Raw genomic sequence first — 26,618 nt, forward strand, 5'->3', positions numbered from 1 at the left:
CATTTCAGATTATCTAAATGATTTTGTAGTCAGCAATCTCTGGAATTCTTTTCTAATCATAATCCTTATTGAAAGTCCCCAGAGTGGAGATTTAAAATAAAACAAAAGGATGTATACTTGTGCCTGAAAGCAAAATTGCAATTTCCATGCATTATATAACTCAAGAAAATAGGGCTTGAATACAAATGTGAACAACTATCTATTACTATAGACATGAGACAAATTAATAATTATTCTCATAAATAGTTATGAGACAAAACAACAGGCTAAGATAATATTAACAAACTTCTAGATAACATCCTGGTCTTTATTTTAAATGTTGTAGTCCATCTCTATAATGCCACTGGTAGAGAAAGGAAAACCTGAATTTTTTTTGCTATTCAAAAGAGATGATTCTACATAGTTAGGCAAGCTGACTTTGTATTCCTAATAAACAAAAAAAAAAATGTTTTGAGGTTTGTTTTTTTTTTTTGTGGTTTTTCGAGGTAGGGTCACACTTTAGCTCAGGCTGACCTGGAATTCACTATGGAGTCTCAGGGTGGCCTCGAACTCTTGGCGATCCTCCTACCTCTGCCTCCCGAGTGCTGGGATTAAAGGCGTGCGCCACCACGCCCGGCTTGTTTTGAGGTTTTTATATGGTACCCTTAGGTGATGAAATACCCTAACATAAAGTAAAACTGAAGCATTTTATTATTCTTTGAAGAAGAAATGCATCACTTGAGTGTAAAGCAGAACATTTCAAGAAAACTAACCCAACATTACAGATAGAATAATCAGGGAAAAATGTATTTCTCAGCACATAAATAGACTAAATGCATTAAACGGTATAGTGGAATGCAGAAGGGATTTTTTTTTTTTTTTTCCTAAGAGGAAAACATAAAGACATTTCCCTATGGCCTGTAAGAAAGAGCAGACTTAAGAATAAAGGGAAAGCACCATGTGAAAAGTCTCAGGAAGAGGAGAATTGTAGATGAATGACAAGGTGAGAGTGAATCTCATTTACTGAAATAAGAAACAAGGAAGAATTTTGCATATGTAGGTAGTAAGTAGTGTCCCAGTGGACACAGTATGTCAATCAATGCATAATTTGGCTATCTTTTAAATGAAAGACAATCAAATACATTATAGGCACTTTCCTATTTACATTTATCTTAAAGAACTAACACTAAGAATTCAGCTGAACTGGTTTTTAACAGATCTGAGACTGAAAAATTATATAGTAAATATAATTTTTTACCTACTGACGGGTTTACTAAGCTGAACAATCATTTAACATGATGTGATCTGTTGTTTTCAAAAAAAATTTTCAATGATCATTCTTTTAGGGGCTTATTAAAAATAGTATTCTAAAAAGCAGAAACATTCTTTGAGTATTCAATTTTTAATCACTTAGCATGTTTCTAAAAGAGATTTCTCTAGAAAAGGTTAAAGTTTTGACCCTTAAATAAGTCAGCTAGCTCAAGATTAAGTTCAATTACGAGATAATTGCTTAAGATCTCATTTCCATGTTTCCTTGTAATACAACAGCTAAATATTTTAGCAGATCGTTAATCCCTTCTGCATACAGGAATGATTTCAACTCCAAGGGTGAAAATACAACTTTAATTAAAATTTAATATGCTTCTAGGAGTGGTATTGCATACCTTTAATCCAAGCACTTGGGGTATGGAGGTAGGAGGATTGCTGTGAGTTCGAGGCCAGTCTGAGGCTACATGGTGAATTCCAGGTCAGCCTCAGCTAGAGCCAGACCCTACCTCAAAAAACCAAAACAATAAAATAAAATTTAAGATGCATCCTAGAACTGTTATGAAATTATTTAAACTAATGTTTCTTCTTATTATTATTATTTTATTAATTAGTTTTATACTCAGTGAATAGAGTCAAGTTGGTACCATTGTTAGCCTCCTCCCTGTCCTGCCCACTCTCCCTGGCCAGTCCTTGTTGAGATATATGGGTCATGCATTGTGGAGTTAGCCCTCAGTTATGGGTAGGAGGAAATGTTTCTGTGTATCATGACCCAACGTGTGGCCCTGACATTCTTTCTGCCCCCCTGTTCATTCATTGTGTACCCTAAGTGTCCAATTTGTAATAATTTCTGATAAAATCAGTGATATGTAGCAAACATTTAATCTTTCGGGTATTTCAAATTTTAAATGGAAGCATCCTAAATTTTGATAAAACATATGTTACTATTGGGTAAAGCACAGAATGTAGAAGTTAGAGATACAAAAAAAGAATAGAATAAACTGTGTTGAAATTTTTCCACAAGTATAATCATTTTCCTTTGTGAGAAATGAATTCAAAATATTTACAATAAAATATTTGGAAATCTACATATAAGTTTAGGAATTTACTCTTAGTTTTCACTATGAGGTTCTTTGAATTATAAGCTGTGAAAGTCTCTAAGAACAATTTTTAAACTTAAGTTTTCTCTTTCAGGGATATATTAAATAGTCAAAGAAAATAGGCATATAAGAACCAGGCCTGTATTTCTATCATTTAGGAGGCCGAGAAGGAAGATCACTGTAATAATCTGTGTTATGGAGTAAGACACAGTCTCAGAAAAAAATAAAAAAATAAATAAAAAAATAGGAAGGGCCGAGTGTGGTGGTGCACACCTTTGATCCTAGCACTGAGGAGGCAAAAGTAGGAGGATGGTCCTGAGCTCGGGGCCACCCTGAGACTACATAATGAATTCCAGGTCACCGTGGGCTAGAGTGAGACTCTACCTAAAAAAGCCAAAAAAAATAAAAATTAAAAGGAAAGAGAAAAGAAAATACATACATATATATATATATATATGTATGTATGTATGTATGTATGTATGTATGTATATACACACACACTATTAAGAATCTGTTCTAGAGCTGGGCGTGGTGGCACACGCCTTTAATCCCAGCACTCAGGAGGCAGAGGTAGGAGGATGATCATGAGTTCGAGGCCACCCTGAGACTCCATAGTGAATTCCAGGTCAGCCTGGGCTAGAGTGAGACCCTACCTCGAAAAAAAAAAAAAAACGAATTTGTTCTAGGGCTGGAGAAATGGCTTAGTAGTTAAGGCACTTGCTGGCAAAGGTTCAGTTCTCCAGTACCCCTGTAAAGCCAGATGCACAAGGTGGCACATGCATCTGGAGTTCATTTGCAGTGCTGAAGTCCTCATGTGCCTATTTTCTATTTGCCTCTTTACTTTTCTATCTCTCAAATAAATAAAGAAACAAAACTAAAAAATATTTTTAGAAAAAAAAGAATCTGTTTCAACTTTGTGCATCATTTATAATTTTAAGTATCTAAAGTTAGACTAGTCATTACCACATATAAGACAATTTGCTCCAGTGAAATTGCTTAGCTATTTTCCTGTTTTCTAGGAGAAATCAAGTATGGATACACTAATATAGGGTAAAAAAAAAAAAAAAAAAAAAAAAAAAAAAAACCACTAAACATATTTGCTTGGTCTTCTGTCAAAGGTGCTAGTAAAAATGATGAGTAACACATACATGAGCAAGGAACTAATTTTAATACTGTATGACCAAAACAAAGGAGAAATACTCTGCTGGGCATGGTATCACATACCTTTAGTCTCAGTACTTTGGAGGCTGAGGCAGGAAGGTCATGAATTCAACACTGGCCTGCCATGCAGAGAGACTCTGTCTCAATGAGAGCCGAGAGAGAGAGAGAGAGAGAGAGAGAGAGAGAGAGAGAGAGAGAGCAAGTGAGCTTGCTATTGAGAATATGATTATCTATTATTCATACTAAAACAGTGCTTAGTCTTTTCTTTTCATTCTTGTTTTTTACTATTTCTTCTTCTTTATAATGACTCATTTTTGATAAAAATAATCCATCTAAATATCAGTCATAGATTCTGAAATAATGAACAGACTTATAAAGTGATTTTGTTGGAGGTATAACATAAAATTATTTAAGATTCAATAATAAAATACATGTTTTATGAAAAAGATTCAGTTTAAAGCACATGTTCTTTCTAATTTAAATAAGTTATAAAAACTGCTTAATAATATATATTTATCCTCTTTTCTTTTCATTTTTGTTCTGGCTTTGGCTTGCTGGGCCTGGTTCTCCATACTAGAAATTCTATTACATGAAAAGTATCAGAAATTTAAGGTGACCTTCAAAGATTAGAAGAATTTAATAGGATGTTAGTATAGGAGTGAGTTAGGAAAGAGCTTAAGAAATTATGCTTAGATACAAAGAACCAGTTACCAAGGTATAAAAAGCTTAAGACAAGATTTAAAATTAGGGTTCTCAATGTCATTCAATGTCATCATAGAATATACTAGTAAATTGGTATCTGCAATAAGTAATAAGACATATTCAGCTGCTTTGTAAGCATTAGTTATGGATGTCACCCTTTGAAAGGACTGCATACTATTGAGTTCACTTTATATAATAACAATGAAGAACTTTAAAAAAAAAAACTAGAGCTAGTAAAATTGTAGATACAATTTGACAAGGTCAGTCAAGTATCTAAATCCTTCAGGAGGGTAGAAATACATAACAATCACACCCACCATGAACTAGAAAGAACTAGAAAGAGGGACATTTTATTTTCCTCTCTAGATACTAAAACTTCTGAAATTCTCTTTATTCCACAGGAGTCTGAACTCATAGAACTACGAGAAACCATTGAAATGCTGAAGGCCCAGAACTCTGCTGCTCAGGCAGCCATTCAGGGAGCCCTGAATGGTCCCGAACACCCTCCCAAAGGTATACTCAGCACAGTGTCATTTGTCACTCAATACAATAGGCTTGCAGAGTGAAGCTGCATTTACGCAATTCCACTGCCTTTTATACCAAATAAGGTGGATGGAATGTGATCAGAATTCCATACTAAGTAATAGCTTTCATTAACAAATAATGTTTAAGATTTCTCTCCACTTGATCTAGTGAAGCTAGATATGAGGCAGTTGGTTAATATATGCATATCAGCTGTCAAACAAAGCAAGCCCAGCAATGAGTGCATAGTCCAGATGCAATATAGGAAATGAAACAATATGTTAATACATCAGATTAGGGCATGCAGAGTGACTTCTACTGGGCAGGGTCAATGAAAAGAGATATATTTTTTTACAAATAATTTTAACGTATCTTTAAAAAGACCAATTAAAACTTGTCTTTATTATTACCATATCTCTATGATTTTAAACAATGAAATATTCATTACTCTATCTATGGAGAAATATTCATTATTGTTATGTCATGATTTTCTTTACATATGTTCTATTTATTCATGTCATGAATTTTCATATGCACAAAATGTGTCCACCTCTCTCTCAGTAGGCATCTATTCTCTTTTTTGTACTCGTGTCTTATCATTCATGTTCTAAACTGGCTTCTGATTCTCAACCTTGTGATTTTATATGCTCCATCTGAAGTGATCTACCAACTCACCTACTGCTGTAGCTTCGGTTAAGTATCACTTATACCTAAACTGCCATCTCCCTCTATCTCTAGATAAGGCTCAGCTCTTGAGATAGATGTCAACCTAGATGCCAAGTGAGAAATCCACTTGGCTCTTTAAATTAGACATCTCCAAACTTGAACTTACCATCTTTCTTCTCAGACCTCCATAGCTTTCGTGTGCCTTGCCACAGTAAAAATGCATTGCCATCCTTTTGTAAAGCTAGAAGTCTAGGTGTCATTCATAAAGCCCTCTCTCCTGAATCAGTGGCTCTACAAGTTTTGTTGATTCTACCCTTTAAATAGCATTGATATTCAGTTTTATTTGACACTGTTATCACCACCCACCATGCCTCCCCTGAACAATGACTACAAATTCCTACATAGTCTTCCTACTCTGTTCGGTGGTAGAGTAATTTCTTAACTGTGCTGAGAATGGGATAGAGACAGAAGGCTCACTGGGCCTGGATAAAAATCTGTGAGCCCCAGGGTCAGTGAGAGAGTGATACTTTGTCTCAAGGAAATAAGATGGAAGAGTGAGGACACCTGACATCCTCCTCTGGCTTTCACAAACACACGCACACACACATGTGGTACATGCATCTGCCCACACTTGAATGCCCACACACACATACACAAACACACCATAAACTACATACATACACACACACACAAAAAAAAAAAAAGAATTTCTTAAGCCTCCAATCTCTCTTTTCCAACTTTATTCACTAAACAAAGGTTTTGTGATTATTAATTTTATGCCAGATGCCATTTTGAACTTTTATCTTTTGCTTTTTTGTTGCACTATGCATTCCAGATTACAGTTCTCCTAAATATTTTTCAAATGTTCATTATGTCCTTATTATATTCTTTTTTATTTCATTTGAAGCATTCTACCATGTTTGTTGAAAATAAAACATTTTGGAATACTTCAGGATTTAGTCTAAGTTATTCTGCTGCTCCCTAAACTGGATAAGGTCCCTGTGACATTTTTTCTAGAAATAGTACTAAAATATACATTTTAAAAACTATTTTAATTATTTAAATTTATTTGAGAGGGAGAGAAAGAGAGAGAGCATGTCATAGCCTCTAGCTACTGCAAATGAATTCCAGATGTAGGTGCCACCTTGTGCCTCTGTCTTATGTGGATACTGAGGAATTGAACCTGGGTTGTTAGGCGTAGCAGGCAAGCACCTTAACCACTAAGCAATCTCCCCAACCCACAATTCACATTTTTATATCAGTGCTGTTAAAGCCTATCTTTTCTGAATTACAGAGAGTTTTATGTTTAATACCAGTGACTCTGATGATGCCTGACACCACAAGAAGCTTATCCAAATTTTGAATAAAAAATAACAATAATGTATAGCTATAATTAAATTTTAGGAAAAATATGTACAGAAAAATATACTGAAATTAAAAGACAAACTAGATTCCCCCCCCCCCTTGGTCTTCTTTCTGTGAGGAATTCAGCAACTTTCCATGTGGAGGAGTTGGTTTCTGTGCTGTATGGAAAATTACTGCATATTTAAAGCTTATCGTGGAGCTGTAATAAAGCAGCTTATGTTCTAAATCTTCATGTCGTAAATAGGTCCAGAAGGGATTTAAAGAAGCTTAATCCTTACTTTAATACAGCACAAGCCACTGAAGAAAAACTTTCTGGAAGAATTCCTTTTATCTCAGGCAACAGGTAGCTTAATATATCTATAGGAATTAAAATATAGAAATTAGTTTACCCAGAAATGTAGGAGAGATAGTTTCTGCAATTGAAAAAGTAACAAGTCATATCAAAATAATACAAGAATCATTACAGTATTAGAATAGTATACATTTAAAGCTAGAAAACTAGTTATATAAGGTTGATTACATATACATATTTAGATTATAATTCTGAAATACTAAAAGAAGATTAAATTCCATGACCATAAATTCATTTATATTTTATTGACCAATACCATTGTATAGTAATACACTTGTACTGTTATGAATCTTTACATATACTTTTGACTTATGGTTTTAAAATAAATACATAGAATAAAACTTTCTTTTAGATAAGCCAAACTATGGCAAAATCATGTACCACTTTATTAAGTTACCATTCCTTTTCTAAATTTATATAGTCCATTGACAGTCTGATAAATGTCTATCATAAAATAATCTGCATTCATTTACAAATGTACTTAAGCATCTGCTAGCTATTGAGCATGCTATTATATCTTTTTTGGGGGGTGGGGTAGAGTTTCACTCTAGTCCAGGCTGACCTGGAATTCATTATCTTAGGTGACGTTAAACTCATGGTGATCCTCCTACCTCTGCCTCTTGAGTGCTGGGAGTAACGGCATGAGCCACCATGCCCAGCTAGCGTGTCATTATATCTTAGCTATAAAGATGAATGACAATATCCAAGTAGTTCGCCTTTTACTGTCATCAAAAGAAAGCAGATATATTTGTTTGATGGCTTAAATATACCCTTTTATTTAAAACTATCATATAAATCATAAATTTTTTAATAAGAAAAGTTGACAATATAAGTAATTTTATTATTCCCACAAATGTATCATTGCTTTGAAAGTCACTACTTCTACATAAACATGGAAGTGTTTTTTTTTTCTTGAGTGTCAGCAACAGATCAATGACATATATATAGTTGCACATGTAACAGAAATACCAGAGCTCATGTTTTATGTCACCACAGAGGCCAATGAGCAGAAAGAGGCATTAAATCTATAGTTGTACTTTATTTGGAGCTGCAGTCTAAGAAGATAGCAAGTTAACAACCCAAAAATCTGTCTTCCATCTTGTTTCCACCAGAAGATTACATAGAGAGAAAGGATCAGATGGGGAAAACAAAGGTAGGCAGTTATCCCAGAGTCCAGTCTTATCCCTCTGGTCAACCTATATGCAACCCTATTTCTGTGACTTTGGATATCTGTTTTCTCATTGCCAGGCCTTACACTCTTCCTTTGTTGTGGGTGTCCAGGCTGAGGCATGTCTTGAGCCATGGAGTCTAGTTAGTTTTTGCTGGTGTCAACTTTGTACTCCTCTAGGGGCATCTGAGCTGGGAGAGGGTTAAGACCGAACAACAAACCACTCGCAGTGTGTATATGCTAAGCTGCAGTACGGAATACATAGATATGTGTCTTTATAATACAGGGTATAAAAAGTGCTCCCATCTGTCCCTGTTTTCCCCATCGTTCATATGTATATTCTTTTTTTTTTTAATTTTTATTTATTTATTTGAGAGCGACAGACACAGAGAGAAGGACAGAGAGAGGGAGAGAGAGAGAATGGGCGCGCCAGGGCTTCCAGCCTCTGCAAACGAACTCCAGACGCGTGCGCCCCCTTGTGCATCTGGCTAACGTGGGACCTGGGGAACCGAGCCTCGAACTGGGATCCTTAGGCTTCACAGGCGAGCGCTTAAACGCTAAGCCATCTCTCCAGCCCCATATGTATATTCTTAAAACAGGTTTCTTACTTTTGTAAGGTTGTAGATGTTTACTGGCTAATTGTTCTTAAGAGAACAAATTCTAGTAATTCTGAAAAATCGCTCTGTTTCTTCCTCCTATATCAATTGTCAGCAACATGACCTTAAATTTTCCATTAAAATATTCACTGTATTCAGCTGTATATACAGGCATATATGCATATATATTACAATGCAAACATGTACTCATGTTCTCAGATTAAGTACTTGTAGTTAATTGCCAAGGTTATTTTTACTATTCATTAGTTTGGTAAATTAGACATTCTTGATTCCATAGTAATATTTCTATTGACACATTTTTGAAAGCTACATAACTTTTTGGCAGCTTACAATTTTTTTTTTAATTTTTATTTATTTATTTGAGAGCGACAGACACAGAGAGAAAGACAGATAGAGGGAGAGAGAATGGGCGCGCCAGGGCTTCCAGCCTCTGCAAACGAACTCCAGACGCATGCGCCCCTTGTGCATCTGGCTAACGTGGGACCTGGGGAACCGAACCTCGAACTGGGGTCCTTAGGCTTCACAGGCAAGCGCTTAATCGCTAAGCCATCTCTCTAGCCCATCTTACAAGTTTTGCTGTAACATTTTTACTTGGCTAATCTGTATTGATTCCAATTAAATATGTTAATAATAATATCATAAATTCAAAATTGACTTTACAAATTCTCTTAACATCTCACTAATGCTTTATATTCAGTTTGTTATAAGTAGATAAAATCTCACTTTGATTTAATTTTAATAATTATAAATAATTGTTCTGAGCTAATTCTATGGGATAAGTGAATACTTTCCTAAAATATGAAATAGCAAATGCTATTTATTTTGTTTCAAATTGCATTTTCTGTGGGAAAGCATTGAATACTTTCAGGAAGTATAATATAGCCATATAATAAGATGCAATTAACATAGTAGATTAATAAGATCATTGTAGCCCTGAGGTTCATACTACTATTTTTCAGCTGTGTGATCATATGAAAATTATATCCAGTAGTTAAACCTTACGGATAAAATGCTAATTATTGTTATTAACATTAACAGTTCTGTCATGGTCAGAGACTAGGGATATGTTAGAAGAATAACACTGTGTTAAATGTATCCTGGAGCTGGGGAGATGGCTTAGCAGTTAAAGGCACTTGCTTAGAAAGCCTGACAGCTTGGATTACATCCTACAGTACCCACATAAATCTAGATTTACAATGTCCAAATGCATTTAGAGTTCATTTGTAGTGGCAAGAGGCCCTAGTATCCTCTCATGCTTCATTTCTTTCTATTCCCCCTCCTCTGCTTGAAAATATAAATAATTTAAAAATATATTGTTCTGATTAAATCACAAACTGATCCTACTTCAATTCTCTTGCACAAGAGGTAAGAAAGTGGGGGAGATAGAATGAAGAGGAGGAGTTTTACACAACCAAGGATTTTCTCCTCACTGTTTTCTTGACCTAAGTCAACCTAACTTTATAGTTCACCTTCCTAATCTGTGAATTCATATGCTCACATGAGCTCCAAGGTTTATTTTGGCTCTGACCTGTTATGATTCAGTGAAATGAAAAGTTAATATATTTGGCTCCAGTAACTTTATTCAGAGCACAAATATTAAAACAGAATTAATTCCCATCCTATTATGAATTTCCATTTATTATGTGGGACTAATCACTTGGAATAAATTATTTTGGAAGTGTTATTTGATCCAGGTATTCAGTAAAAATTACAAGCATAGCATTTCCTTTCTGTACAAAACTCAGAACTCATAAAATCGCCAGTGCCACCAACTGGTATGTGACTCCCAGTGAGTCTTCATGCAGACAACTCAGTTAATTAAAGCAAATATGGTTGTACTTTATTAACCTTATAAGACTGCCCTGCAATGATATTTGCACAATGCCTCGTTAAACTTTATTAGAGAACATCCTCTCAAAGAGCCTCAAAGATTTATTTGTATAGATTGAACTGGTGAGTGAATGTGACACTCTCTGTCTGTTGCCAGATCTCCGCATCAGAAGACAGCACTCCTCCGAAAGTGTTTCCAGTATCAACAGTGCCACAAGCCATTCCAGCATTGGCAGTGGTAATGATGCTGACTCCAAGAAAAAGAAAAAGAAAAACTGGGTAAGCCTTCATCACTCAGTGAATTTAGTAGTTTGCACAGTGACTTGAGAGTTTCTTTCTTCTTTCTTTTTTTTTTGAGGTTTTAGAAATCTGTAGTAGTTGACAGACACCCACCCCAATTCCAGGAACTGATACCTCAAATGTTTCCTGTGTCCCCAAACTAGGGTGTAATGAGGAAAAGCATACAATTTGGAACTAGAACTCTGAGTAGGTATCTGTGGTCAGACTAGAGAGGAAGAAGAGAATGATCACATGATGAAGGTGGTGGTGGTGCGGGGTGGGGGGGAGAAATAGAAATATAGAAATGTTACAGAGTAACAAGAGAGAAGAGAACATGAAAACTATCCCTTTTCCCCTGGACTCAGCAGAGTCTACAATGAAGAAAGCTTCAGCTGATAAGAAATCAAATTAGCCTCTACTTAATTGTTTTCTTTTAACCAACAGAACAGTGCTTTCAATCTGCTTAGAGATATTTTACCAGGATATATGATACTATTCAGTCACTAAACCTTTATGGGAATATGCAGTCACTGAGGAAACAATGAAGTATACTGTTTCTGTTAATACTAGGAGCCAAGAGTAAACTTTTAAATCAATATAACTCTAAGGAAATGCACACCAAGACTATTAGAGGACCTTACCAGAGTGCTTTTAATAAGTAATGAAAAAAAAAATATCTTTTTGTTTTAAAAAATGTTTGTACAGGTAATATTTTAAAATACTGATAAGCCTTCATTCCCTTGATTTGTAATTCCACACTCTTTCATGTTTCTGCAAGGTGAACTCTAGAGGAAGTGAGGTGAATATAAACTGCGGACCATTTGGCATGCATCTATACAAAAAACCCTACCTTGGCATGAATGCTATTCATTTGGCAGTAGGCTTTTATACCTTTTAAAAACAGATTACCTTGTATGTCTTTTCTTTGTGTCTTTTCACTTTAATCTCAAATTTTAAAAAGAAGGAAAACCCCTTTCTGAATAGAGCAGTAGGGGATACCCATTCTGTTTTTTGAATAGTCTGGGAATTGAAAATTTGAATAGAAAATCACAATTAATGAAGTGTTAGGTGAATTTGATTTCATTTTGCTTTTTAAGTTTGTACTATCAGCAGGATATGACTTGATTGTAGCGCTAAAGTGGCCATTTAAAACAAATTGCCTTGAAGAGAGAAGCATTGGGAACCAAGATCCCTTCAAGGTACTTAGTTTTAAATGAGAGCTCTGACAGCCATGCCCTTGACCGTGCACTATTTAAAAGCCTTACATGTTTGCGCTGAGCTGGATTAATACAAGAATAAAAGGAAAACACAGAACACAGTATTACTTTCATTTTATTTTTACTTTTTTAAAGAGATACTGTGCCGCCATTGTTAATACTCTGCTTACATATACTGACCCCAGGCAGTGGCTAGGATGGCATCTGCAAACTAACGCCCCAAAGCATATCCCTGCAAATGCAGATGGGTAAGGTAGTTAACATCTGTCCTCTTTTCAGCTCCGAAGCTCCTTCAAACAGGCTTTTGGGAAGAAAAAGACCACCAAGCCTCCATCCTCACACTCAGACATCGAAGAGCTTACTGATTCCTCCTTGCCTGCCTCCCCTAAGCTGCCCCATAACTCTGGTGACTGCGGTTCAACATCCATGAAGCCGTCTCAGTCTGCCTCAGCGTAAGTCACTTCCTTGGTGGAATTCCCACCCACTTTTGAACAAACAACATCAGGCAAGGCCCAGATTTATGTTCTCAATGCAGTCAGGTGTAATTTCCCAACTAGGCTATCTTATCTGTCACCAGTCACTTTCAAACTTCATTGGGAATGAGGAACAGTGATCATTCCTCTTTCATGTCATGTATCTAGTGCTTTCAATCTCATTCTTCACCTTTATTAATCATTATTCTCCATTTTATGTGCATTTATCTGTGTGTCTAACTGTACATACATGCAGGTCTCCCCTTGTCTGGCCACCAAAGAAACGGCATAATGGCCCAGTGATCTACAAGCATAGATCCCGGTAAAATAGTGTGTGATGCATGACAACTTCTAAGACCCAAGTTCTAACCCAACAATGTTTGCTGTGGCCTTTTCTAAAATCCTGTGCATGTGTTACAACCACAATTAATTCCCTTTCTGTTTTTCAACTAAGTTTTCATTTCCTAAAACCAAACCACAGTCAATTTGTTTTTGATGATCTTATAACAATTCTATAGTATCCCACTGTTCATAGTAACAAGAAAGAACATAGCATTTCAAATATAAAATAGTAACTGATGAGATGCTCACATCTGTGATATGTGATATTAAAATCACATTTTTTCTATGCCCAGTGACAATGACTGTCACAAAACTGCATATAAAACAGGACTGCAAAGCCATTAAGTTTCAACTTCATAATTTCATCACCTACATAGGAAGGAAGGATGTATATGTCACTCTGTGATAAACTATTTAAGTCCTCAAGTTTTATATGGAAAACAGTTAATATAAAGAAATCTTTTGGAATATACTTAAATGAAGCTATCCTACAAATCAAAAGAAAACAATAAGGATATAATAGATGTGACCTTCAAACAGCCCCTGGCAAGTTTATACTGTGAGCTGAAGTCTATGACATAGCCTCGTTAGCTCTGATCTCCTAAATCAGCTTAGTCCAAAGGAAGATGATAAAACATTCATCCATTATTTAAATGTCCAAAACTAATCTCAGTAAATTATTTCCTACAATATTTATATTAGATTTTCATGGTAACTGAGTAACAGTGTTGAGGCAAATAAGGTTATTGTTGTGCAGTTTCACAAAAGAAGGAATCAACATTTTGAGCATGCAAAAAGGAATTTCTCAGAAGTGCTTTAGCTCCATAAACTTTATAACTCAAGAAGAAAGAGAGAGAGAGAAAGAGAAGGGAGGGGGTCTGAGTTAAATAAGCAAACATGAACATTTGTTTACTACAAGTGGTAGACATGTAGGTTTCTTGCCTATTATTTTCTATTTATATAAGTTTCCTTATAAATTAAATACTAGATATTATTTTAATTTTTTTTAAAAAAATGAACCATTTCGTACTGTAACTTGAAACTCACTTCCCTTGAAAACTATGGAATGAAATATGGCCATGCAATGCTTCTTATTTTATAACATGTCAGGATCCAGGGGATGCTGAGGATCACCTTATATGCCAGAATACTGGATTATTTTAAACTTGAGAACATAGAAATAAAAGATTAAAGTGGGTAAATAGCTATTTCCCATGATGAGGTACAAATACATTAGTGTGGTGCAGCTCCTTCTCCTTGCTCTCAGTTTTGCTACAGCAAATCATTTCCGCACCTATTGGATATTACTGTGTCTGAGCCTGTTAAAGAGCCATAGCTTCTCCTAATCCTCTGGCTTCCCCAGAACACTGATTTTGTTTGTTTTTCTCCTTCAGGATCTGTGAATGCACAGAGGCTGAGGCTGAGATAATTCTGCAGTTGAAGAGCGAACTCAGAGAAAAGGAATTAAAATTAACAGATATACGGCTAGAGGCCCTCAGCTCAGCTCATCATCTTGATCAGATCCGGGAAGCCATGAACAGGATGCAGGTCTGTGAAAAGACAGCCTCAAGGAATAAAATGGAGAAATGAAAATGCTGCCTCTTCTGTCCTCATGGTTATTACACAACAAATTCCCTTTCAAAACCCTCCATGGAAATGCACTTTGTTTCTTCTGGCTGTTCAACTCAGTTGTTAATACCAAATGGAGAATTTGCTCAAATGAGGTTGGAAGTGGGTGGGCAAGCTGACCTCTTATACTCAAGAGCAATTCAAGATGCCTCGTGAATGATTGGATTCACATAGAAAGTTAGGTTTTAGAGAAACTACTATAATTTTTTGCTTCTTCGCTTTTCCATGAGCTTTAAAAAATGTTCTTTGTGTATTTGACTTTCAAATACCTTCACCTATTCTCTGCTGAAAAACAGAAATAATAAGGGAACTACAGAAATTGAGCACAAGCTTCCTGAAGATAGAAGTAAATGTGGCTTAGAATGCCATCTGTAACAGTAGAACTTTTTTGTAATTTTTAGAAGCAGCCACAGGCTTAATTCAGAACCAGGCTGTGCTCAGGCTTCATCTTTATTTTACTATTGTAAACCAGTCATCTCTGGGTAACACAGAGTCCTGAAGTAAGATAGGCTCATGGCTGAGCAGAGCAAATTCACCTGCCACTGTTTTTATTCATAAAAAGGATTTAGTTGTTTTTAGTGCCCCATTTTGAAAAGAACAAAAGACTTTTTCATTTGTAGGATGCTTGAGAAATTTAAAATCACCTTTTTTTTTGGTTTTCCAAGATAGGGTCTCACTCTAGCTCAGACTGACTTGGAATTCACTAGTCTCAGGGTGGCCTCAAACTCACAGTGATTCCCCTACCTCTGTCTGGGATTAAGGGCATGTGCCACCACACCTGGCACCTTTCTTATTTTTGTTTTGCTTAGTTTTTATACCCTCCATGAACTCACAGAAGTTTAAATGTATTTTTAGCATCATTATTAAAATGAAAATCATTAGAAACTATTCAATTATTTTCTTTTTTCTTGAAAATATCAAGAGTTTATTTTCCTTACAGTTGAACGAAATTCCATTTTGTATATTGCCACATTTCTTTTTCTATCTGTTGATGGATCCAGGTTAGTTCCATTTCCTACTGCAGTCAATTATTTTCTTAATTCAAAAGAGACAAATTCTTGAAAACACATTTTATTTTATTTTGTTTTATTTTTTTTTCAAGCAGAGAGATACAAAGAGAGAGAGAGAGAGAGAGAGAGAGAGAGAGAGAGAGAGAGAGAATGGGTGTGCATGGCCTGTAGCTACTGCAAATAACTCCAAATGTATGCAACACATGTGTCTACCTTCTGTAGGCACTGTGGAATCAAACCCAGATCGTTAGGATTTGCAGGCAAGTACCCTTAATCACTGAGCCATATCTCCAGTTTATTGATAATTACTTTTGTTGTTTTGTTCTTTTATTTTCTTGTGTTTGCTTTTGACATTACTAGGGAAATTAGAAAATAGGGCCTTTCAGATGTTAGGCAAGCACTCCACCTCTTTGTTCTGTCCCTAACCCAAAGTGATAAACTTTAAAAGGATTTTTTTTTTTTTGAATAGGACATAACTCAGTGTATAGCACTTGCCTAGCATGTATGTGGTCCTGAATTCATTTCCCAGTACCACAAATAATAATATTATGTGCAATTATGTCTATATTCACAAATATAAACACTTTATACACAGAAAAAGGTAAACTTTCCTTTTTGGGAATGAAATTCTGTTTCATAATCGATGTGTGTTTAATGTTTCACCACTTTTTTAACAAGCTTTAAGTTGATTCTGATACACACCTTACTGTCATCTTCCTTAATGTTTCCATGTTTCCCATCTTTGTGACAGAATGAAATTGAAATATTGAAGGCTGAAAATGACCGGTTGAAAGCTGAAACAGGTAACACAGCTAAACCCACTAGACCTCCATCAGAGTCCTCCAGCACTGCATCCTCTTCTTCTTCCCGTCAGTCTTTAGGGCTTTCCCTCAACAACCTGAACATCACAGAGTCAGTTACCTCAGGTGAGTCAGTGTGTGTGTGTGTGTGTGTGTGTGTGTGTGGTGTGTGTGTGTGTGTGTGTGCGCGCACATGTGTGCATGCATGCATGCCTGGATCCCAGCTGGCCTCGCTCAGAGTCTTTGGGGAACAACCTGGAATCTGGATAAACATACCCTTCCCCAGAATGCTTGTAATTTCAGAAATAACCCAAACTTCATCTGATGAATTGAATCAATTTATAGTTTGAAAAGACCATTCTCTATGAAACGTACATACAGATATGGTTTTATTATGAGCTCTGTGTTTGAGATATACTTTTCCCATGATTATGAAATGGATGAAGACATAATAACTTTTCTCAGTGATGATCAGTACTCGTGAATACAATAACTCCATGTCAGTTAATAGAGATTTCAGGGTACAAAGCCAGTTTCTAATCTGACTACATGATCTTTCATGACATTGTCTAGAGCACATGACACTACTCCATTACATAGGCTGTAGCTCTATTAAATTTTCAACTGGTGAAAAGACCATACTGTATTCTGTTATTGCATCCAGCATACTAATGATAGAACAAGGGTGCAGTTTTGATAGAATCATATGACATAATTTCCTCTTCATGTCTGATGTACTGTTCCAATGTAAAGCATGAGTCTTCCTGTGACATTGAATCATGGATATAGAATTTCCTTTAGGAATTGTTTACATGGAGAATCTATGGTGATTGCAAAGCATGTCCACCAGGTGACGCTGGAAACCAGTGATATACATGTCCTTGGGTCATTTGTGAGAATGTAAAGGAGACACTTCATGGCTTCCCTTAAGGAACAGTGAAATGTAGATGAAATAGGTAGAGAAGGGGAAGGATAAGGGAAATGACACAATATCCGGATATTGATTACATTTTTAGTAAATCACATTTTCAAAAAAAATCAGAAAGGCAGCCTGTCATAATATATATATATTATGACAGGCTGCCTTTCTGATTGGATACACAAACACATACATACACACACACACACACACACACACACATACTCTTTCTGTATGTGCCATATATATAGTCTTCCTTATATGTAAAAGACCAATTAGAAATTCTTGTGTAAACATTTGAGACAGTAACTTATGCTCTATTTAAAGCTACAGAAGACGTTAGACTTAGATTTGGTATTTTCTGCTGGGTGTTGTTTTTTCAAGTGATCTGTGAATATGTACAGTGAAGCATCATACAATCTGCCCACTCTCAATAGGGAAATTTTGAATAAATACACATATACAGAGGAAGGGAAAGATAGTGGTAACAGAAAATCTCACAAAACGGGACAGAAAACGTTTTCAGTGTATTATCTCACATGTTCACAACAGTCCTATTAACTGGGTTCCTTTTAAACCCCATTTAGAACAGCAAACAGGTAAGCTCTTTACCAAAAACTGCTCACTTCAATATCATTTCCTACCTCTCCTCCCATTAGTCTCTACTTCTTTGAAAATGTTTCATTTCCAAACATTCCCAATTTGTGGCTTTATATACATAAAATTTGGTGGGTTTATTTGTGTTTGAAGGAAAGGCTTGGTAGTTTACACAGGAAGCTAATCTATAATTTCATATGTAGCTAAGGCTGGCCTTGAAACCCTGATCCTCTTGCCTCTACCTCACAAGTAATAGTATTACAGGAGCATGTACCTCCAACACCTGGCTCATTCTCAGCCCTTATATCCAAGGTTTATATACTTGTCTCTGTTATTGTTTAGCCTTTTAACTTGCCTAAGACCCTTTAGATTTTGCTTATCCCAAAGTCTGTGTCTGAAGGAAAATTCCAGGATTATTGTTCTATCTAGAAGACTCTCCTGCCAGTTAATGTATTTCATTTTTATGTCCTGCTGGGCATTTGCCACATTCTGAAATTAACTTTGCTAAGAGTTTGTGTTCTAGAAGAGTAGGAATAATATTTCCTTTTTTACTTTGATTCATCCTACAGCTCAGTATACATAAAATACTGATAAATTTTAGGTTTAATAAGTATCTTGATTTTTATATTTGTGAGTCATTGACTAAACTACTGAAGAGGAGGTTTGGTTCTGAAGTGTAAGGTGTTCAGATATGAATAACCAGTGTTGACCTACATTAAGCATCTGAAATCAGGACCTAGAAAATTAAAATAATTCATAGTTTTATCATGATGATATTTATATATCTTCATGGGATAAGTTATGGAAATTCATATTGCATTGTGTAATTATTGACTCAGAGTGAAAACCATTTTCATCTCTTTAAATATGACTACTTACCCATTAAGAGTTTAATACCTACAGTTATTTTGAAATATATCAGATAATTTTAAACTTTTTTGTTCCTCTTTGGCTAAAGAATAATGAGAAGCAATTCTATATGATTTTATTTTATCTTATTTTTCAAGGTAGGGTCTCACTCAAGCCCAGGCTGACTTGGAAGTCACCCTGTACTCCCAAACTGGCCTCAAACTCACAGTGATTCTCTTACCTCTCCTTCCTGAGTGCTAGAATTAAAGGCATGTACCACCATGCTCAGCATAATTTTGTTTTTGAGTGGGATTGGTTAAAAAAAAATAAAAATGAGAATGTTAATCTAGGAAAGCAGTTAAATATTAATAAGTGAGATAAAGTTAGATTATTTAAAACTTTCCAATGCAAAAAAGGGCAGGAAGATGGAGCTCAGTTGAAGAATTCACAAGGCCCTGGGTTCAATGATAATGTAATAATAATAATAAAGTATCTAGTGAACTTTTTCATATTCTGTTAGATCTATAAGTTGGACATTCATATATGGTATAGCAGACAGCTTTTACCACCACACCTTAGGGCTAGACCCTAAGATCTACCTCCTCCAGCCAGGTGGCTGCATATCTAAACTACAAACTAATGAAACACTGAATATATTGGGAGCCATCTATTCAAACTACCACATTCGACCCCTGGCCCCCCAAATAGATTTAAAGCCATCACACATTGTAAATTTATTCAGTCTAATTTCAAAGGTTCTCATAGTCTTTACCAACTCAAGGTAGTTCTAAAGTGGTTTTGAGATTCAAGATTGTCTCTTAGCTGTGAGTCTTGCAAAATCAAACAAAAATAACATATAAAAGCACAGAAGAAAGATTTTCAACTGGTGTAAGGCATAGCAAAGAGAAACTGGAAAAATGCAAACTCAACCATCAGGCAACATCAAACTTCTGCAGTTCAAGTTCAGTATTACCAGAGACTGACAGTCTCCAGATTTTCTAATTCCATGCCTCCAGCTTGGCAGAGTAGCCAGGGAAACTTCCACCCCAACAGTGCACTACATTCCATAGCCTTTGTCCAGTCCTGGTATATTCAAAACATCTTTGGGTCTCCATGTAAACTATGGTCATCTTCCAAAGGTTCTTTCAGCCTATCAGGGTCATCATTCTCTGTCTCATGCTGCAACTCACAGCAACTCCTAGAACCACATGCAATTTACGACCACTCCATGTTTTTTTTGCTTCCAAAACTACTACCAGGTGTGCAGGACACAGCCATATTTCTAATTCAGGGACAAAATAAATTGTAACCTTGAAATGAAGGTTCCTTTTCCAGTCAACTTTTTCCAACAGAGTTTGCATTTCTAATAGTCTTTCCTCTCCATTCTTTTAGGCATCCTTTCTATTGTCTAAATGTAAAGTACTTGGTCCATCTTCCTTAAGATTGCTAATGTGTTTGACAGTTACAGCTTCAGTAAACTAAAACCAGTCTCAGTTCCTGTAATTTTAACTTGCTTGGGGTTTTCCAACTTAAAATCTTACATCTCTCAGTACATATCTTTATCCAAGCACATTAGTCCATTACAAATTTAACTGTGATAAAACTCTCTCAGCATGGGCAAATGAATGCAGCCAGTCCTTTTGCCAGTAGCCCATTGCCAACAAAATCCTCTGCAGTCTCCTTCCCCTTAGAAAGTTCATTAACGGAGCCTCCAAGTTCACTTCTCTATTCACTTACCATTCTCAAACTCTCATAAGAACATTCCATAATACTTGGATTACTGCTTCAGAAGGTGTCTTTAGTTGCAATTACCAAGTCCATGCTCATTCCACCAAAACAAAACTTCCAAAAGGCAAAAATCCACATGGTCAGATTCATCTCAGCATTCTACCCCACTCCTGGCACCAATTTTTTTAGTAGACAGCTTCAGGTTTGCTGAAATGAACTTCCAAACCAGGCACAATTATGGAGGAAGGGATATTTATTGAAGCTTACAGATCTAGGGGATCTTCCATAATGGTAGAAGAAGTTGGGCCCCTCTTAAGGGACCAGGCAGAGAGAGAAAAAGCCCAAAGCTACACAGCACACTTCAGGAACTGCAAGTAGAACTAGGCATTTTGTTATCTTTAGATTGGAATTTCAAACCCACCACTATACCTTAAGATTTTCCCAGTGATACCTCCTCTAGCCAACTGTCAGACCTAAATTAAAAATGTAATGAAACACTGAATATATTGGGGGACATCTATTCAAAGTACCACATGTTTACATATGGTCTTATAGTATTTTTTGCTCTTTCCATTGTGAAATTACTCATTCTTTATTTTTTATTTATTTTATTTATTTATTTATTTTTTGGTCAGTGCTTTTTTGGAAGCAAGGTCTCACTCTAGACCAGGCTGGTCTTAAACTCATGCAATCCTCCTACCTTAGTCTCTTGAATGCTGGGATTAACATACATATGCCACTACACCTATCTACACATGCTTAATTATTAATGTAATACAAACCATTCCTGTTGAATTGGTAACTCACACCTGTAATACCAGCACTTGGAAGACTAGATAATTGCTATGAGTTCCAGAACAGACCTGGCTGCAGAATGAGACTCCACCAAAACAAACAAAGAAACACAAATAAAGCCTATCCTATTTTGATGATCCATCTTTTTAGATTATTATTTTATAATGTTACAATCACATGGCTTATCTGTATAAAATTATTATCCATGCAGGTGAGTCAGCTTTTCTCCAGATGCATGTGCTTTCTAGCATAGAGATGAGTTTCTGTTATATACAGAACACTATGTTCATAATGCCTGGCTCGGTAATAGCATCATTGCCATTGGACACTAATCCGACATATATTTTGAGATTTAATCTTTAACTCCTTAAAAAGCCCACATTGTAAATCCAAGTAAGCATTCTCATGCTTCTATAAGAATATTATTATTAATAGTCATGACATGGTGGTGCACACCTTTAATCCCAGTACTTGGGAAGCAGAGATAGGAATATCACTGAGTTTGAGGCCACCCTGAGACTATATAATGCATTCCAGATCAGCCTGGGCTAGAACGAGACCCTACCTCAAAAAAAAAAAAAAAACAAAACAATAAAAAGATCATTAGTAACAGTATTTTTGTTTTGAAGATATTAGCATAAAGGATATAGGAAAGAAAACATCAATTGATATACTTTTATAGGGATATATGCCATGGTTAAAATTTATTACCAGTACCTAATAAGGATAGATACAAGCAATTGGCAACACAGCTGCATTATGTGCCCAAAACCTAGAAATATTTTTATTTGACAGTCTCAGCACTTTGCATTCATAAACTGCATGGCTGCTGTTAGAATGTTTTATTTTGGATAGAAAAATCTTATTGATTTTCAGTTTGTTACAGTTATAAAGATGACTGAATTACTCAGTTATTATTCAGACCTGTCTGCATTTTCTTTTTAATTGTATTTCCTCATTCAAAAGTACAGATACAACAGTTAAGTAAATTTTTTGGAAGCAGAGATAGCTTCTTCTATTAAATGTTAGTCCATCCACTGAATTCATCTTCTTGAAGGCTGAGGACTTCAAGACCAGTTAGGCTATGATATGGAATGATTCCACTGAGCAGCAGAAAACTAGGAGACAGAATACATGGTCAGGAAACAAACCTGAGCTAACATTACTCTATTGTTTGTGTCTCTTTTGAAATGTGGTAGATATTCTGCTGGATGATGCTGGTGATGCAACTGGACATAAGGATGGCCGCAGTGTGAAAATCATAGTCCCCATAAGCAAGGGCTATAGTCAAGCAAAGGTATTTTCTTAATCTTAAGTTCTCTATAAGTAGATGGTGAGTAATCTTATTGGTGAAATGTATTCTATGTTTTAGTTATTGTTTTGGTAAATATCCTATTGAGGTGGCAGCTTTGGCACTAGCTGAATACATTATACATAACTAAAATATAGAGACAATAAAGAAAATTTGCATACATATAGAAAAATGTCTCAGCTACAGCCCATATTAATACTCTGAAAATAGTATAGGCTGCAATTTATCTCAATTCTGAAGCTAAATTACAAATAATATTGTTTTATGTCACTATCATGTTTCCCATGTGTTTCAATATCACTTGTAGATATAGGGAGTATTAAAGACAGCACCTTGTCACCAGAGTTCCCAATATAATCTTTTTTTATATAAAGAGAAGTCTACAAAATCAATGAAAATTGTGGACATCAGATTAATGCATATTCTACTGAACTCAGAAGGACAAATTCTATTAATGCTATTTGTCCACATGTTCAGTAAATGTGGTCTTACATAATCAATCAAGGATTTGATTTTTCTGAACTCAAATTGCCAATACCATTTGACTTAATCTCTTTCTTTAGATAGTATCACTTTAACTTAAATTGCTAATGAGGAACCCAGAGTAAATATCTATGGTCCATTTTATTTCTATCAGGCAATGATATAATCCTTTATTTTATAATTTTTTTTTTTTTTGTTTTTGATTTTTCAAGGTAGGGTCTCACTATAGCCCAGGCTGACCTGGAATTTACTATATAGTCTCAGGGTGACCTCCAATTTATGGCAATCCTCCTACCTCTGCCTCCCAAGTGCTGGGATTAAAGGTGTATGCCTCCATGCCTGGTTTATTTATTTATTTATTTAGTATTTGGAGCACTTAACTTGAAAAAGTGAGATAGCACTGGTAAATTTTCACATAGAGCAAATGTTGGGAATCCTATGTCAAACTTTCTGCATGTAGGGCAGATTTGTGCCTACTTTCCCTGCATGAGATATTCTATCTAAGAGTTTCAGTGAAACCTCAACTAACTCTTTTTAAAAGCAATTGTTACAAAGCATTGTGTAAGCAGTCATCACTACATTATGAAAATACTGGGCAATACGTATTCTTTTAAAAATATGAATTTTATTATTTTATTTGAGAGAGATATGGGGGGTGGGGAGGGAGATGCAAATACAGAGAATGTATGTGCCAGGGTCTTCAGCTGCTGCAAATGAACTCCAAATGCATGCACCACCTTGGGTATCTGGCTTGTGTGGGTCCCGAGGAATGTAAACCTGGGTTCTTTGGCTTCACAGGCATACACCTTAAGCCACTCCTTTAACCAGACAATAAGTATTATTTCCAGAAAAATCTCTGAACTACAATGAGCTTGAACATTTTTTCTAATACATTTTCTAGGAAAGTTAGTGTATTAGTATGTTAGGACTACCAGACCAAAATGACAGGGAAGTGATAGCTCAAAAGAAGCATGATTTTATTTTCTCACAAGTTGGGAGGTATACAAGGTATATCAAGGTGCTGGACAATTTCATTGCCAGTGCAGACTACCTTCTTAGTTTACAGTTGGCCAACTTTTTGGTCACATTGCATTATTACACTATGTGTGAGAGAGGGTAGGGAGGGATAGAGAAAAAGAATGAGCGAGAGAGAGAAAGAGAGAGAGAGAGAGAGAGAGAAATGTATACTAACCTCTGGTACTCACATTCTCACCACCACACCTCTTTCTCTCTCTCAAATAAATAAATAAATGATGTATTTTTAAAAGTACAAATTAGGGCTGGAGAGATGGCATAGTGGTTAAGGCACTTACCTGCAAAGGAAGCCTAAGGACCCATGTTCAATTCCTATGCACACACATAAGCCAGATGCAGAATGTGGCACATGAGTCGAGTTCATTTGCAGTGGCTAGAGACTCTCGCGCACCTGTTCTCTCTGCTTTGCTTCTCTTTGTCTATCTCTTCCTCTCTCTGCTTGCAAATAAATAAATATTTTTTTAAAACAAATACAAATTACTTAGCTTTGGATTTCTCAACTTTTTCTGAAAAATATATTGACTTGTAGTTCAGTTTATAGCTGAATAAAAAATGATGATGGTCATTTTCATTTGGAAGGGCTAAATATTATAGATAAAGTAATTGAGGATTAGCATCAACTATAAAGAGTCATTTTTCTTAAAAAGATGGCTGATAATATTTTTAGAAATATTTATAACATTTTTAGAAATATCTCAAGAACCTAGCTTATGAAAATATTATTTTCATTGTAAAAGTATGCTTATGTTGAATCCATAAAGTTTATTCAGTAGGTTTTATAAATATGAATTTTCTAATATATTCAAAATGACTCCTCTATAGAGGTAAATGCCATACTACCATACTTTACTTAATGGTCAAAGTTATATTAGATTGTAAAATAATATTTTTAAAATGGATAAGATCATAGTGTAGTTTAAGTAAGTCATGAGATTTGAATAATACAGATCTACTCTGTCTCCCTATTAGCTATTTCTCCTTAGAAAAGAGAACTGACACTGTTGAAATGCAAGGCAATTCACTCTGATGTTTTTCAATTTCCATTATTCCTGAACAGGCCCTTGGTCTAACACTTTATCTAATCTCTTTTTTTTTTTTTTTTCTCTTGTGGTTGTTGTTCTAATTCTTACTTTATTTGGTTGGTTGATTGATTTATTTTCCAGGAGATAGATAGATAGATCTTTACCATATATAACTATTACTATAGAATCCACTAGCTTATTCAATTCTTTAATCTTAAATAACAATTACATAAGTGAGTTTTAGTAGAAAACGTAGCACTAAAATAATATATACAAATGAGCTTTATCTTGCTTTTTTTGTTCATATTAAGGACCAGAAATCTCAGGCATATTTAATAGGATCCATTGGTGTCAGTGGAAGAACCAAATGGGATGTCTTAGATGGTGTAATTAGACGTCTCTTTAAGGTATGTCAAAGATAACCTGAAATTAATTGTATGTGCTTTCTCATATGATTTCCTTAATTTAATAACATAGATATATTGGCTTCTCATAACTTCTATATCCACTGAAGAGACCCCTTTATCCTTGTACTATTTCATATTAGCAGTTTTTCTATAACTCATGTTTCAAATTCCTGGCAACCAGCTTATATCCCCATGGGTATTGCTTGTTGCAAATGAGTTAAAGCTCTGTTTTGACATACTTTTCTGTGGGTACTATTTTAGGAATATGTGTTCCGAGTGGATTCATCCTCTAGTCTTGGTCTAAGCTCTGACTGTATTGCTAGCTACTGTATAGGAGATTTAACTAGATCCCAAAACCTAGAAGTGCCTGAATTGCTGCCTTGTGGATACCTCGTTGGAGACAACAACACCATCACTGTGAACTTGAAAGGTAAGCAGAAAGTCCACTGAATGTTTACCCATGTCTCCCTCCTTGTTGCAGGTTTCCCTCAAATATTTTAGTTTGCATAAGTGTGTTAACCTCTCTTATAATTATGGTATGATATGGCCATGTGGATTATGAAAAACCTGAACTCCTGGCAAAACATTAAAATTGAAAGAAATATTTATAATCTGGGATGTGGAACTTGGTGCAAGAATTAGCAAAGATCACAGAAAGAAGCTTAATGTAGGAATTTCATTCAGTCTCCAGATTGCCTCCATTCTTGTCTTTCAAAGAAAATTACTGTTTTGCTGGGTGTGGTGGTGTACACCTTTAATCTGCACTCAGGAGGAACAGGTAGGAGGATTGTCATGAGTTGAAGGCCACTATAGAGTGAGTTACAGGTTAGACTGGGATAGAGAGCCTAACTTGGAAAAAGAAGAAAGAAAGAAAGAAAGAAAGAAAGAAAGAAAGAAAGAAAGAAAGAAAGAAAGAAAGAAAGAAAGAAAGAAAGAAGAGAAAAGAAAAGAAAAGAAAAAAGAAAAGAAAAGAGGGAGGGAGGGAAAGAAATT

General features: G+C 35.5%; 1 protein-coding gene across 6 annotated transcripts in view; it reads left to right on the plus strand.

Annotated features, from left to right (window-relative positions):
* Nav3 (neuron navigator 3) overlaps positions 1–26,618 on the plus strand; it is an 830,635-nt gene that overhangs the window by 781,817 nt on the left and 22,200 nt on the right. For all 6 annotated transcript variants that reach the window (XM_045151620.1, XM_045151622.1, XM_045151621.1 and 3 more), the window contains 8 exons: positions 4,610–4,721; positions 10,886–11,007; positions 12,504–12,676; positions 14,434–14,587; positions 16,430–16,604; positions 22,566–22,663; positions 25,530–25,625; positions 25,887–26,055. In XM_045151620.1, coding sequence (XP_045007555.1) covers positions 4,610–4,721; positions 10,886–11,007; positions 12,504–12,676; positions 14,434–14,587; positions 16,430–16,604; positions 22,566–22,663; positions 25,530–25,625; positions 25,887–26,055 — 1,099 coding nt within the window. The remainder of the gene's footprint in view (positions 1–4,609; positions 4,722–10,885; positions 11,008–12,503; positions 12,677–14,433; positions 14,588–16,429; positions 16,605–22,565; positions 22,664–25,529; positions 25,626–25,886; positions 26,056–26,618) is intronic.

The sequence above is a fragment of the Jaculus jaculus genome, chromosome 6 (assembly GCF_020740685.1).
Source record: "Jaculus jaculus isolate mJacJac1 chromosome 6, mJacJac1.mat.Y.cur, whole genome shotgun sequence".
In the NCBI taxonomy this organism is placed as follows: Eukaryota; Metazoa; Chordata; class Mammalia; order Rodentia; family Dipodidae; genus Jaculus; species Jaculus jaculus.